This window comes from Equus caballus, chromosome 3, assembly GCF_041296265.1.
Source record: "Equus caballus isolate H_3958 breed thoroughbred chromosome 3, TB-T2T, whole genome shotgun sequence".
Classification (NCBI taxonomy): domain Eukaryota; kingdom Metazoa; phylum Chordata; class Mammalia; order Perissodactyla; family Equidae; genus Equus; species Equus caballus.
Window position 1 is genome coordinate 49,346,699 of NC_091686.1, and position 13,376 is coordinate 49,360,074.

At 40.3% G+C, this 13,376-nt stretch overlaps 1 protein-coding gene across 4 annotated transcripts in view; it reads left to right on the forward strand.

Annotated features, from left to right (window-relative positions):
- Positions 1-13,376, forward strand: part of UNC5C (unc-5 netrin receptor C) — a 357,910-nt gene that overhangs the window by 236,523 nt on the left and 108,011 nt on the right. For all 4 annotated transcript variants that reach the window (XM_001497540.7, XM_070262216.1, XM_005608603.4 and 1 more), the window contains exon 3: positions 1,384-1,527. In XM_001497540.7, the coding sequence (XP_001497590.2) occupies positions 1,384-1,527 (144 nt within the window). The remainder of the gene's footprint in view (positions 1-1,383; positions 1,528-13,376) is intronic.

The following is a 13,376-nucleotide window of genomic DNA, read 5'->3' on the forward strand; positions in this document are numbered from 1 at the left end:
CCCTCTCCCAAACCTACCTCATGTTGGATCCTTCATACTAAATTGAGTCCCCTTGTTATTTGCTCTCATTGTCCCTATACTTCTCCTTTGTAGCACTGAACACAATTGTAATAAAGTAATAAATTGGGTAATCTGTAGTTAATCTGTGCCCTCCTCACAATAACATAAGTTCATTGAGGGCAATGGCGACCTTACTCATCAGAGATTCACAAGTGCCCACTGCAATATCTTTTACATAATTGATGCTTAATAAATATTTATTCAGTGAATAAATGAATATATGAATGAATAAACAGTACAAAGCAACACATTTAATCTTTCTTATTGTTCTCATACTTGACCCAGAGAAAATTCTCCTATTCCCTAAGGGCGCCCCTGCTAGATCTCGCATGAGACACTCCATTCTGGAAGCGTGTGTGGAGACCTGACAGTTGTCGACATATGTTGTTTAGATGACCCTTCCTGCTCAGTGCGAAGAGGCACATTGCAGAACGAAACTCTGAAATAGGCTTTGATGTCTCGAGATAAATACCCCTGAAATGATACTCCCAGATTATTAGTTCAATTTTTATTATTTAGGATTACATAATTCTGTGAAATAAATTCTGAATATTTTAGCATTTTAACTGGAGGCAACTCTAACGGGATTTTTGTTACGTTGTGATTATAAATATTTGGGCTTTCAAAATATTATGCATGAAAACCTTGAAGTCATACATTCTTTGGATAGAATAGCAGAGGTTTGTTAACTAAAGCTAGTATTTCTTTCAAAAAAAGCAATGTGCCTTAATAACTGAAACCCAACTGTTAAAGTAATTTAGTCGTTAAATATACCACGTATTTGTAAATTGCTAGGTAATATTATAATAAAACCGGGTATGCATGTGCACATATATTTATGATTTATGCACTTATAATTATAGTTTTAGATGATTCTGTCTCATTTCATTTGAACTAAGTCTTCCTAAGAAGATTTAGATTCGTAAAGCTGTGTGCAGCACATGGATGTCTTACCCACAACCTATACAACTGAGGGTAGAAACCTTAGAAGATGTGAAATTCAAGTTCACATTTGAGTATACAGAGGAAGATAATTTGGTGAAGGGTGAATATTTGGGGAAAGGTGTAATTCTGTGAAGTGGCAGAGGTACTCCATTCTCATCTTCTGGCGAGTCTGGAAGATTTGAAAGAGCAAACAAGAGAATGAAAAAGTTGAGAGTCAAGTAACTGGAGGCAGAGGAAAATCAGAGGAGTTGAAAGACAGTATCTGGGATGTTGATCTATGGCATCAGGAAGGATCAGTGGGGGAAAAATTATGGTATAATGTTTTGTATTTCTTTAGTAAAATCTTCTCCTGACTTAAATCCACCTTTCTCTGATCAGGTCTCATTGTCCGGGAAGTGAGCATTGAGATTTCACGCCAGCAAGTGGAAGAACTCTTTGGGCCTGAAGATTACTGGTGCCAGTGTGTGGCCTGGAGCTCAGCGGGCACCACAAAGAGCCGGAAGGCCTATGTGCGCATCGCATGTGAGTCACTGTGCCCAAACACCATGGGTTTTGGAAACTGATGGAATGTGGGAAAATTTAGACTTTGACTGCTCTAGCATCAAAGAAACCTGGTCAAAAACTGCTCCCAGATCTCTGCGTTTGAGCTACACTTTCCCTTAAGTCACTAGAATTTTATTTATTTATTTATTTATTTTATTTTTTTTTATTTATTTGGTGAGGAAGACTGGCCCTGAGCTAACATCCATTGCCAATCTTCCTCTTTTTGCTTGAGGAAGATTGGCCCTGAGCTAACATCTGTGCCAACCTTCCTCTATTTTATGTGGGATGCTGCCACAGCATGGCTTGATGAGTGGTGTGTAGGTCTGTGTCCGGGATCTGAACCCGCAAACCCCAGGCCACTGAAGCAGAGCATGCGAACTTAACCTCTATGCCATCTGGCTGGCCCCTAGAATATTTTGGTTTTTGTTTCAAGGCAGTGAGTAGTTTTCCCTTAGGGACATGAAAGAATTAGTGCTACTTTCAAAAGATTATGAATTTTTTTAAATCTGGTAATAATTAGGTCATAGGAAAACCAAGTATATTCCTTTAATGAGTTTATTCTGCCAATTTCTTAAGACAATGTTGACTAGTTTTGCTATTGGAAATAGAGACTATCCAGAAAAAAACTTCTCAATTTATTTTGGAACCATTCTAGTGCTTCAAGATACACCACTATTTTCCAAACTGTATTAATTTCTAGAGTATTCATGTTCAGGGAGAGGTTAAAGGTGCCTCACAAAAGAGGCTTCTATAATCAAATAAACATAGGTAATACTTTTTTTGGACAAAGTTCAAGAGGTTTCTTCTTTGCCAAACTTCTCAGATTCTTTAATCTGCGAGTGTATGTATTATCCCCAAGACAAGATGTAGCCTGCAGCTCTTTCTGCAGACCCCTTTTCTCAATGAGTGCTATTCACACCTCTAGCAGAACGAATGCTGCTACAATCTATCTTAAATTCCATACTGAGAAATTTTCTCCAGTGTAAGACCACTGAAATTTATGTAATTTTACTATCTCATCCCCTTTGCATGTCTGCATTTTACTAAGTTCCATTTTGTAGTGGGTGTCAATATCCTTTACCTCTAATGTGTCACTAAGTCCCAACAGTCTTGGCTGTGATGCCTCTCCCCATTCTGTACTCACCTCTTCCCTTCCTTCTCCTTGATCTGGATCCCAACCATTGCAAATACTTCCCAGTTCACATCCATGGCTCAGGGCTAATCCCTATTCCAGTCCTTCCTCCATCTTACCACAAATGCAGTCTTCCCCACTTCCATCTCTGCTTAAAATTTGACAGTGTCTTGTGAGGTAAAGTCAAAATTCCTTACAATGGCATATATCTTTGTATTAGTTTTCTAGGGCTATTGTGACAAAATACCACAGATTGGGTGGCTTAAACAAGAGAAATTTATTTCCTCACAGTTCTGGAGTCCAGAAGTCTGCGCTCAAAGTACTAGCGGTACTGGCTTCTGAAGCCTCTCTCCTTGGCTGACGATGGTCACCTTCTCCATGTCTTCACGTAGACTTCTCTCTGTAACGGTCCAGGTCCAAATTTCTCTTTTTATAAGGACACCAGTCATATTGGATTAAAACCACTCTAAGGGCCTCATTTTAAGTTAATCACTCTTTAAAGCCCTATCTCCAAATAAAGTCACATTCTGAGGTACCAGGTGTTAGAACTTCAACATGGGAATTTTAGGGGGCCACACTTCAGCCATAACAACCATGTTCCATGGTTTACACATGCAACCTATGTTTCCAACTCTGACCACAAAGAATTTCTCCCTTCCAGTCACACTAGATTAGCAATATTTTGATTTCCATGCTTTCCAACTATTGTTCATAGTGAAAGCCTTCATCCTTCTTTTGCTTTCCTTCATTATTTGTAAAAATTCATTTATTCAACAAATATTTAGTAGGCATTTACTCTGTTCTTGTGACAATTGTGGGTGTTGGGTATGGAGCCAGAAACAAAACATGTAGTGATCCTGCCCTCATGGTGCTTATGTTCTGGTGAGGAAGAGCAAACTCCAAATAAAATAAATAATAATCAGGAACAGAGCAGATGGAAGCGGTATGAAGAAAAATAAAGCAGGCAAGGAGGATATGTTGTGCTGGGCAAGGGTGGTCAGGAAATCCCTCTGGAAGAAGTTGACAATTAAAGAAACCTGAAGGAGGGGAAGGAGGGAGCCAGGCCGAGGGAAGAGCAAGTGGCACAAGTACAAATACCCTGAGGCAGGAGTGTGCTGGCAGGTTCCAAGAAGACCAGATGGGCCAAGTGGCTGGAACACAGTGAGAGGAGACTCTTAGATGAGCTAAGAAAGGAAAGGCCCAGAGGTAAGGATGGGAGGGCAGTGTGGAGATGGCCTGAGACCCTGAAAGTGTGTCTTCTTCGGCTCTTAGGATGAGGTAGGAACTTTAGACAGAGGAATCCATGATCCGACTTCCATTTTTGCAGAATCTCCTGTCTGCTGTGTTGACACCAGAGCATGAGGGGCAAGGGTAGAAACAGGAAGGCCAGTTATGAGGCTTTGGCTATGAGAAGTGTTAGGCTAGCATAGATTGGAAGCAGTGGAAGTGGTGAGACCTGGATTCTAGATGTATTTAAAGACAGAGGAGCGGCTTCTATTGAGAGATTGGATGTGGGATCTGAAAGAAAGACAAGAGTGATTCAAAAGACCTGAGCCTTTTGAAGGATGTTTTTCAAATGTCCCTAGTGAAGTCATTCCCGCCTCGTGGGTCTCTGGAGTGATAAGTGTTCCGTTCTCAATACTTTCAGAGCAGCTTGTCACTATGCTGAATATAGGGCTTGTCTCAATTGGATCATACTGACTTGTAATGTCTGTGTTTCATGACAGTGAGTTCCTTAAGATGAAGAATTCTATTTTATTTAACTTTATCTCTTCAGTGCTTAGCACAATGCCTAGAACATCATAGATGTTTGATAAATTTTGTTGAATTAAAATTGTTGTAAAGAATTTCTGGTGAAGTTTATCAAAATACTCTGTGTTAACCTTTCTTCTCTGAGCATACCTAAAGAGATTTTCTCCATGTCTTAAGTGGATTCTCCATGAAACAGACTCCGAGGTAAGAGACACACGTGGGCAACGTATTGAAGAGTGTTCTTAGGAACCATATCTTGGAGAAGAGAAGGCAGTAGGTTTGGGCAGAGAGAGAAATTGATCTGGAGTGTAGCTAAAGAAATGATGACCCCATAGGGAGCTCTGGAGCTCGGTGGCCTTTCAGAGTTGTCCCACCTGGAGGCAAAGAGGTTGAACATGCCTTTATTTCCCCACATACTCTAGTAATTGGATGTGGGCTCCTCTTCCCCTGCCAGCCCCACCAGCTTGTGTGAGCTGGGTAAAGTCAGCTGTCCTCAACTGAGGGCAATTCCAGGAGAGAGAGGCTGAGAGCCTTCACCTCCTGCACTCCCAACAGGTGGGCTCTGTCCCGAAAACGGGTCTCGCTGGCATACCAAAATATCCACAACAATCGGCTACCACAAATCTTGAAGGATTTATTTTATTATTTATGAATAAAAAAGGCACTTTCAAACATTTTAAAAAGAAAAAACTAATTACTTTGGTCAGATATTTAAATAAATTCAAAATTTGGTTCTAATTATAATCAAAAGAGGTACAATGATATAAAACTCTTTTGTTGCTATGTGTTCATTAAAATCAAATATAAATATTTTAAATTGCCAATATACAACCCATACTGAATTGCCTTGCCTAAAAGCTGAAGTTTAAAGACTGCATACTTCCAAATGATGAATCTCGTTGTGCCAATTTCATATGTATATAAATAAATATATATTTAATATATAAAAGTACATATATACAATTTTCTCTATGTATATCCCTATTCTCCATGTAAAAATTAAATACCTATAAGAACCTCATCTTTCTTTGCAACGTGTTACATAAATGTTGCTATTTACTTCACAGCTTTTAACAGTTTGACATTTTCAAATAAGAAAACAAACTCTTCTTCTAGTAAGAGATTAATTTGCCTATAGCCCTTTCCATCTTCATGTAATAAGACTGAAGAGCAGTTTGCTTGTACTTCCTTAATTAACCGAACTCACCTGTGTGTGGCCAAGGAATGCCATCCAGTGTGTAAAGATTTACTCGTATAGATTTACATCATGATGAAAAAAAGGTTAAATCTCAAATTCCGTCTGTCAAAACTGATCTCCACCAAGTCAGTCCTGGCTAATGTAGCAGGAAGCTTGCAGACTTTCCAGTTTGCTCTGAGTCAAGTGAGCTGTGGTGATTTACCCAGTAATATTTGACAGATGGCCGTCATGTAAACCGCAATTAAAGTGCAACTGTCTCAGGTGAAGAGAACTGTGATGCTAAGGTTAAATAAGTACAATTACCTCTCGTCTAATTAGATTTATATTCATCGTGTGTACCATCGAGGGGTCCATAGTTCTTTCATGAAAAAGATCTATTTTCAGAAGTCTGTAATGCAGAAATGAATATTGACTATTCATTTATTTGTTTGTTTGCTTTGATTGACACCTGAGCTAACAACTGTTGCCAATCTTCTTTGTTCTTTCTGCTTTTTCTCCCAAAATCCCCTCAGTACATAGTTGTGTATCTTAGTTGTGGGTCCTTCTAGTTGTGGCATGTGGGATGCCGCTTCAACGTGGCCTGATGAGCGGTGCCATGTTTGCGCCCAGGATCCCAACCGGCGAAACCCTGGGCCACCATAGTGGAGTGTGTGAACTTAACCACTCGGCCATGGGGCCAGCCCCCTATTTATTTGTTTGATTATAATATTTCATACATTCAAACTATATAAAATATAAAAATAAGTTTGTGAGACAATCAGGGCAAATGGAGAAAAGAAAGTATGAAAGTTCAGATTCAGCTAGGCATGAGCTCTAGCCTGCTCTGGAATCCTGACATTTGCTAGAGGGAAGCGCCGAATGTCCTGGTGGGGCTGTAGCTTCCATTGCAGACAGAGAAGTTTCTTCCGAGAGAAATCAAATTGACGCTATAATGACCGTCTAAAGTAGAACCCTTCTGGTAATACAGCTGCCAGTTTCAGGGGGTTGTTTCTTCCAGTGTCCCCTGTTGTAGACCAAAAGGAAAATTTCGAGTGTTGAGATAGGAAACTGTAATTCAGGCAAAATTCTAGCAAACACTGTCTTTCTCCAGGAAATGTCTTGGTTTTGCTCTGGCTGCTTTCGCTGCTGTTGTGATTGTTGATAGTGTCGTGGTTGCTGTTGTTGGGGAAGAATATAATGTGAAAAGAGTAGCACAGTGGAGTGGTTAGAGCACAGATTTGGGGCCACGTCGACTGATGTTCAAGTCCTGGTTCCATCACTTACTAGTGTGACCTTGGTCAAGGGACTTAACCCCTCTGAGCCTTAGTTCCATCAACCGTGAAATGAAAATGATAGGCTTATTTTTAAGATTAAACTAGATAAACTTGTAAGGCATATGGTATGGTGCCACACACAAAGCAAATGCTCAGTAGGTGACAATAGGTGTTCACAACAATAGATGTAACCATTCGTACACTTATTTGTGCATTTTGAAACACATTGATACTAAGTTAACTTTAAAAACCGAAAAGTCTCTCCTTATCTTGCCATTTCATGTCCCAGGCCTGGACTGGCAATCCTGCAGGTTGAAACTCTCTGCTGATTCACATATAATTCAACTGTGCTTTTTCTCCCCATGCCTGAGGATGGAGGAGCGCTCCATGTGGTCACCCTTGTCCTGGAATTCGGGAGGTATAGTGGATTTAAGTGCACAGAGAATCCAGCTTCCTGGGAAGGTAGGATAGTCCTTAGGATTTTTTCTTTATCATGTGTGCAAACCAATAAATCACAGCCGTCCATGGTCACAAAGGCCACTGGCTACGGAGAGGAACAAGATAGTTCCTGGAAAGGGTTGAGGAGGATCAGGCCCTCCCTGCCCTCCTCCCCCAGCTCCCTGGGATCGGAACCACCTTGTGAGCTACCTGTGAGTTTGGACCAAGCGTGCTCATATGTGCAGTCTGTAGTGTCTAGCACACTGTCCAGAACAGCAGTGTCCAAAGAAATATAACGCCAGCCACATATGCCGTTTAACCTTTTCTAGTCGCCACCCTTAAAAAAGTAAAAAGAAGAAGGCAAAAATAATTTTAATAATACATTTTATTTAGTCCAATATATTTAAACAATCGTTTGAACGAAACCAATATAAACAAGTGTTAATGAAACACTTTACATTCTTTTTCTCATACCAATCTTTGAGATCTGATGTGCTTACACTTACAGTACTTCTCAATTAAGATGAGCCACATGTGCTCCATGTTAGCTCAGGGCTAATCTTCCTCAAAAGAAAAAAAACCTACTCTCTTAGCAAATTTCAAGTATACAGTACTGTATTGTTAACTATAATCACCATGCTGTACATTACATCCCCAAAACTTATTCGTCTTGTAACTGAAAGTTTGTACCCTTTGACCAACATTTACGTGGATTTAGCTCATTCGCTCCTTGCAGCAGCTCTAACTGGTGGGTGTTGCTGTCCTCATTCCACAGCTGAGGAAATTGAGAACAAAGGGAGATTTAAAATCCTGCCTGAGTTCACAGAGCCAGTCTACGAGAAGCTGGTCAGTCTAGCAATGGACTCCATGCCTTGAACCAACACAAAGGGTACAAATACAAGACGAGTTAACAATTACTTTTATGTGAGGTGGCAGTTCACTAAAATATCTCCTCTTCCACACGTGCAACTTTACAGCTCACTGTTATTATAGAGAAGTGTGAGGAGGCCCTGGCTTCCTGCATCGCTCCTCGCTGCTTGGTCTGCTACCACCACACCAGTTTCCTTGCTTCCGGAATGCAGTACCCTCATTCCAGATACAGGTTGTTTGCAACGACTGGTCCTTTCCACCTGGAACATTCTTCCCCAGCTCTAGTGTGGCTCACTTCCTCCTTTCATTCAGGTTTCTGCTGAGGTGTCACCTCTTCAGAGGGGTCAACCCTGACCAATTTACCTAAAACCGACTGACCCATCCCGGCCCTCTCCTAACCCCAAGGCTGCTTTATTTTTCTTAAGGACGTTTCTCTTCATCATTATTTGTTTTCTTTTATGTTGACTGTTCCACCAGTGGAGTATAAACTTCACAAAAGCAGGCACTTTATTTTCTTCATCGTTATATCCCAGTTGTCCCAAAATAGTGCCTTGCACATGGCTGGTCTTAGGTAACTGAAGACAAATAAATGGAATGAAATTGAATTAAACTGAAAGCATATGACGGGACAGAGTGATGCTGCCATTCAATGCTAATGATTTCTTCTTTTAGTAAAAAAGTTTTATTGCCCAAGGAATCTAAGGACCTCGGATGACTGAAGTGATTGCCTCTGTGCTCTCCCCACTCCAAACCTCTGTTACACTTTTGTACTTGTCTATTTTCTCCATAGCACTCGTCAACTTCTAACCTACTATATATTGACTTATTTATTATGTTCATGGTTTGTGGTCTGTTCCCCTCACCCACTTAGGAAGTAAGATCCAGATGGGCAAGATTTTTGTTTGGCTTGTTCGCTGATGAATTCCAAATGCGTGCAATGATCCTGGCAAAGTGTAGGAACTCGATAAGGATATTCAAGGAATGAATGAATTAGTATTTCCATACTGGGGGTGGTAGTTCTCCAATTAAATATATGCGTAATCTTGTGAATGATTGTGTTTGTTTTCATATACAGGGGTCATTACTTGTGGCCTTATATGTTACTTTTTCATTTCCTACCTGTCTACTTGACATAAAACAAAAGTAATTATATAATTTAGCCAAATAATACATTTCTTCACCCAGGTGTTCTGAAAAATTTGGGTTATACTGTGACAGTATCTGGCAAGCTGATGTCAAATGCCTTGGTAGAAGTCGGCAGGCTTGCCAGCGCACCAGAATAAATGACCTGTTTACGAACAAGCATGTCTGAGCTGTGGTTTGATCCCTTGTGCAACGACTTCAGCCCCCAATAAGCCCATTGTAAGTTATAGAGACCAAATTTTGAAATAGATGAGATTAATTGCACAATTTAGACTTTTTAGATAATAAGAGAGACGTCTTTAATAATAATTTCTCCTTGTTTCATATATATCTCAACCGTTCTATTAAATAGCTCATCGTGTGGTTCCTCTGTCAAGCTTAAAACCTATCTGATTGCATCAGTTTGTATTTTTCCAAACACATTTGCTTTTGTATTTGGACAGAAGTCCCCAAGATTCGTGGAGCTCCTACAAAGGTGTAGACATTTGTAGCCCATATTTATTCTGAGAGGTAGACGTCCAATTGATTGAACACTGTTCTGTCAGTTATATTTTGGGGGGCGAGCATCTATCTATGTGTTATAGGGGGGCTGGTAACCCACTGAACTAAGATGTGTTATTAAAGGAATGTTTTATGCTGGACGAAAAGGGAAGTTTATGGCTAAAATGCTTATTTGCAAAAAAGCTTGTCTGCAATCATTGTATTTTTTTGTACTCTGAGAAAAGAGCCTTAACTTTCTGATATGTCAGGTTCCTCATCCATAAAGTTGGCATGTTTCTTATTATTTATCCCTAAAACATACCTTAAAAATATTGTGATGACATATAATCATTTTTTTCTGAAACTAAAGATGCAGTGTGAATATAAGCGTGGCTTGTATGGGGGGGGTTTCCCTCCTTTTCTCTGTAATGGATGTCACTTGGAGTTGTAGCTCTAAAATATTTATTTTTAAAAAAACTCTTTAGCAAAACTTTCTGAATACAACTATGTTTGTTCTATAAATGCCCCCAAAGCCAAGAAATAAATAAGAATGACTGAAATTGTACGTCCCCTCTGCGAAGACTTTGTTCACCCAGATTTCTCTGTTTCAATGACCTCAGTGGCTGTCTCTGCAGTAAGGGACAGCCCTGCTTCCCCACATCTGAAGACATTGCCATGACAATCCTTCTGCTGGTTTGCTTAAAGGTCATTCCAACCTCCGTCCCTGGATATGAACTCTATGATATTATGAAGCTGTCCGAGGTAAATTCCCAGGACTGGTCAAAAACACTAGTTTTTTAAATGGCAAAAAGAGGTTACAAAATAATTACAGGAATAAAATCAAAGTCTTTTGTCTTCATTCTTTTGGCTTTAGAAAGCTCTGTGTTCTAGTAGTCAATATTCCTGGCGTGTGCCTGACTCTGCTGTAAGCCCCGTAGTGATGCCCCAGCAGGCCTCTGAGGTACGTTCTGTGATTGTCCTTATTATGCAAATAACCAAATAGAAGCATGGAAATATTAGGTAACTTGCCCAAGTCACTTGTTTAGGAAATGGTAAATCTGAGTTTTAAACAAACTTTTCTCTTTGCAGTCCAATTCGTTGTACAGATTTACAGAAATATGTAACAAAATTCTTGACTTTTCACTCTAACCATGGAGGAAACTTCATATGGTTTATTTTTGTTGTTTGGTTGGTTGTTTTTTGTTTGTTTTGTTTTGTATTTTACAATATTAGAGAAGAAAAAGCAAGTAAAAAAACTCCACCCAACATTTTTTTATCTACTTTGTCCCTTACATTTAAAAATCACGAGTGGCTGAATATAAAAATTTTTTTCATGATTTTTAAAAAATTCCAGCAATGATAAGATACTTTTTTTCCTGGAAAAGAAAACCGTAGCCAACTTTCTAGGATACTGTGGCATTGTCAGGTGTTTTTCACCTTTAATAAGCGCCCGAAGCTCAGAACGCTGATCTAGCTCTCCCGAAATCGGTTGTACTGCTTGGTTCACAGCACTTACTTCTCGCTAATAGCCAGATTTGGTGGTTTAAGTACAAGTTATACTTTATATGACGACATAATTAACCCTTTTTATCGTTATTGGGAGAAAGGTATATTTTTCCCCTTTAAGAACGCAGGTATTATTATTATATGTGACCGTGGAATTATTTTATTTGCTAGAGGAACCCTTTGAAAGTACATTAAAACAAAATTTTGAGAAGTTAAAATGTGTCTAGCACCTCTGTTCATTGAGCATGGAAAATAGTTAATTGCAAGTTTATTTGAAAGCTTGAAAATCTGCATCATAGTCAGGCAGCTGTATTTGCTTCACGCAGGGTCAGGCCTGCGGCAGAAAGGACAGAAGATGTCCAACAGCAGATAAACACTGCGTGGGACTCTTCCACGGACAGAATTTCCCTGGGTCTAGAGCCGCTGGGTCAGGACCAGCTCCATTCGGGAGGCAGGAAGCTTCATTCTCATACTTGGAGCGTGGCCTCTTGGTAGAAATAAATACAGTAATTAATTTATTTAATTAAATATCAGTGCAGCCATGAACTCAGAGTTTGACAGCTACACTGATTTGAGGCCGGATGGAGTGGGTATCTAAACAAGGACATTTAGAGAAGACTTTCATGTAACAGCACTGTCCTATGAGTTTTTATGTGTATTACCTCATTTAATCTTCACAATAACGCTATGAGATAAGCACCCTAATTATCCTCACTTCAGGGATGAAGAAACAAAGCACATAAACCTCATTAAGTACAGAAACAGGATTAAAGTCAAGCAGGTGGATACAGGCTCAATGAGTGTAACCCCATGGTGAACTGGATCATGGCCCCAAACATATCAGGGCCTCATCCCTGGAACCTGCAAATCTTAGTTTACATGGAAAAAGGATCTTTGCAGATGTGCTTACATTAACGATCTTGAGATGAGGCGGTTATTCTGGATTATACGAGTGGGCCCTAAATGCCAATCACAAGTGTCCTTATAAGAGAAAGGTGGAAGGAGATTTGACACAGATAGAAGAGGAGGCAGTGTGAGCACAGAGGCAGAGGTTCGGGGGATGCAGCCACAAGCCAAGGAATGCTGGCAGCCACCAGACTAGACGAGGCAAGCTGTGGCTTCCCCCTGAGAATCCCTGGATTGAGTGCAGCCTTGCCGACCCCTTGATTCTGGCCCAGTGAGGCTGATTTCAGATTGCTGGCCTCCAGACTATGAGAAAACAAATGTCTGTCACTTGAAGCCATTAGGTTTGTGGTGATTTCTATAGAAAACAAATACAACCACAGTGCAATACTCGTCCTTCAACAGATCCACGCCGTGGGGTAGCTGGTGAGCTTGAACAAGTGAGTTAGCCTTTCAGGTCCTGGTTGTACTGTCTGTGCAGTAAGGGGGCTGTACTGTGTGAGTTCTAAGGGCTTTTTCAGTTGTCCATCATGAGAGAAATTGTTCCCAGACCTTCAGTAAAGGGGGTGGCCAGATTATTTGGGAAATTGAATCAATTTGGCATTCATTAAGGATCTACATGTACTAAGCACCAAACACCAAGATATATTTGACCTCAAGGAATTTTTAAAATTTATAAATTTAGCATCCAATTGGCTGAGATTGCTTTGTCTTTCTGAGGCAAAACTTAGCAATGATATAACATCTGATAGAAAGATGGCTAACTGTGCAGACGTACCTCATCCAGGAAGTTCTGTGCAGTGAACTCTAGGTGGGGAACGTAAATGCATTACATCTGGAATGCTCGCTCCTGCTTAGTTGTGGCCTCCCAGCGTCCTCTGCTGGGGAGGATCGTGAGGCTAAATCCAGACTCTACAGAAAAGAATATCATGATCACGGTTGATTAGTTATGGACACGTGCGCTGGAAGGGAAGGCAGGGTACCGAATATTCGCCATTTCTACTCCAAAGAACAAGAGTTGAGCACAGATCATGCCCACTCTTCACAGTTTCCTTCTGTCCATGAAAGAGCTTCAGGTTTTTGTACATAGCAACCGTAGCAAGGAAGACATTTGTTCAGAAAAGAATGTGGGGACATATTTTTCCTATGTCAT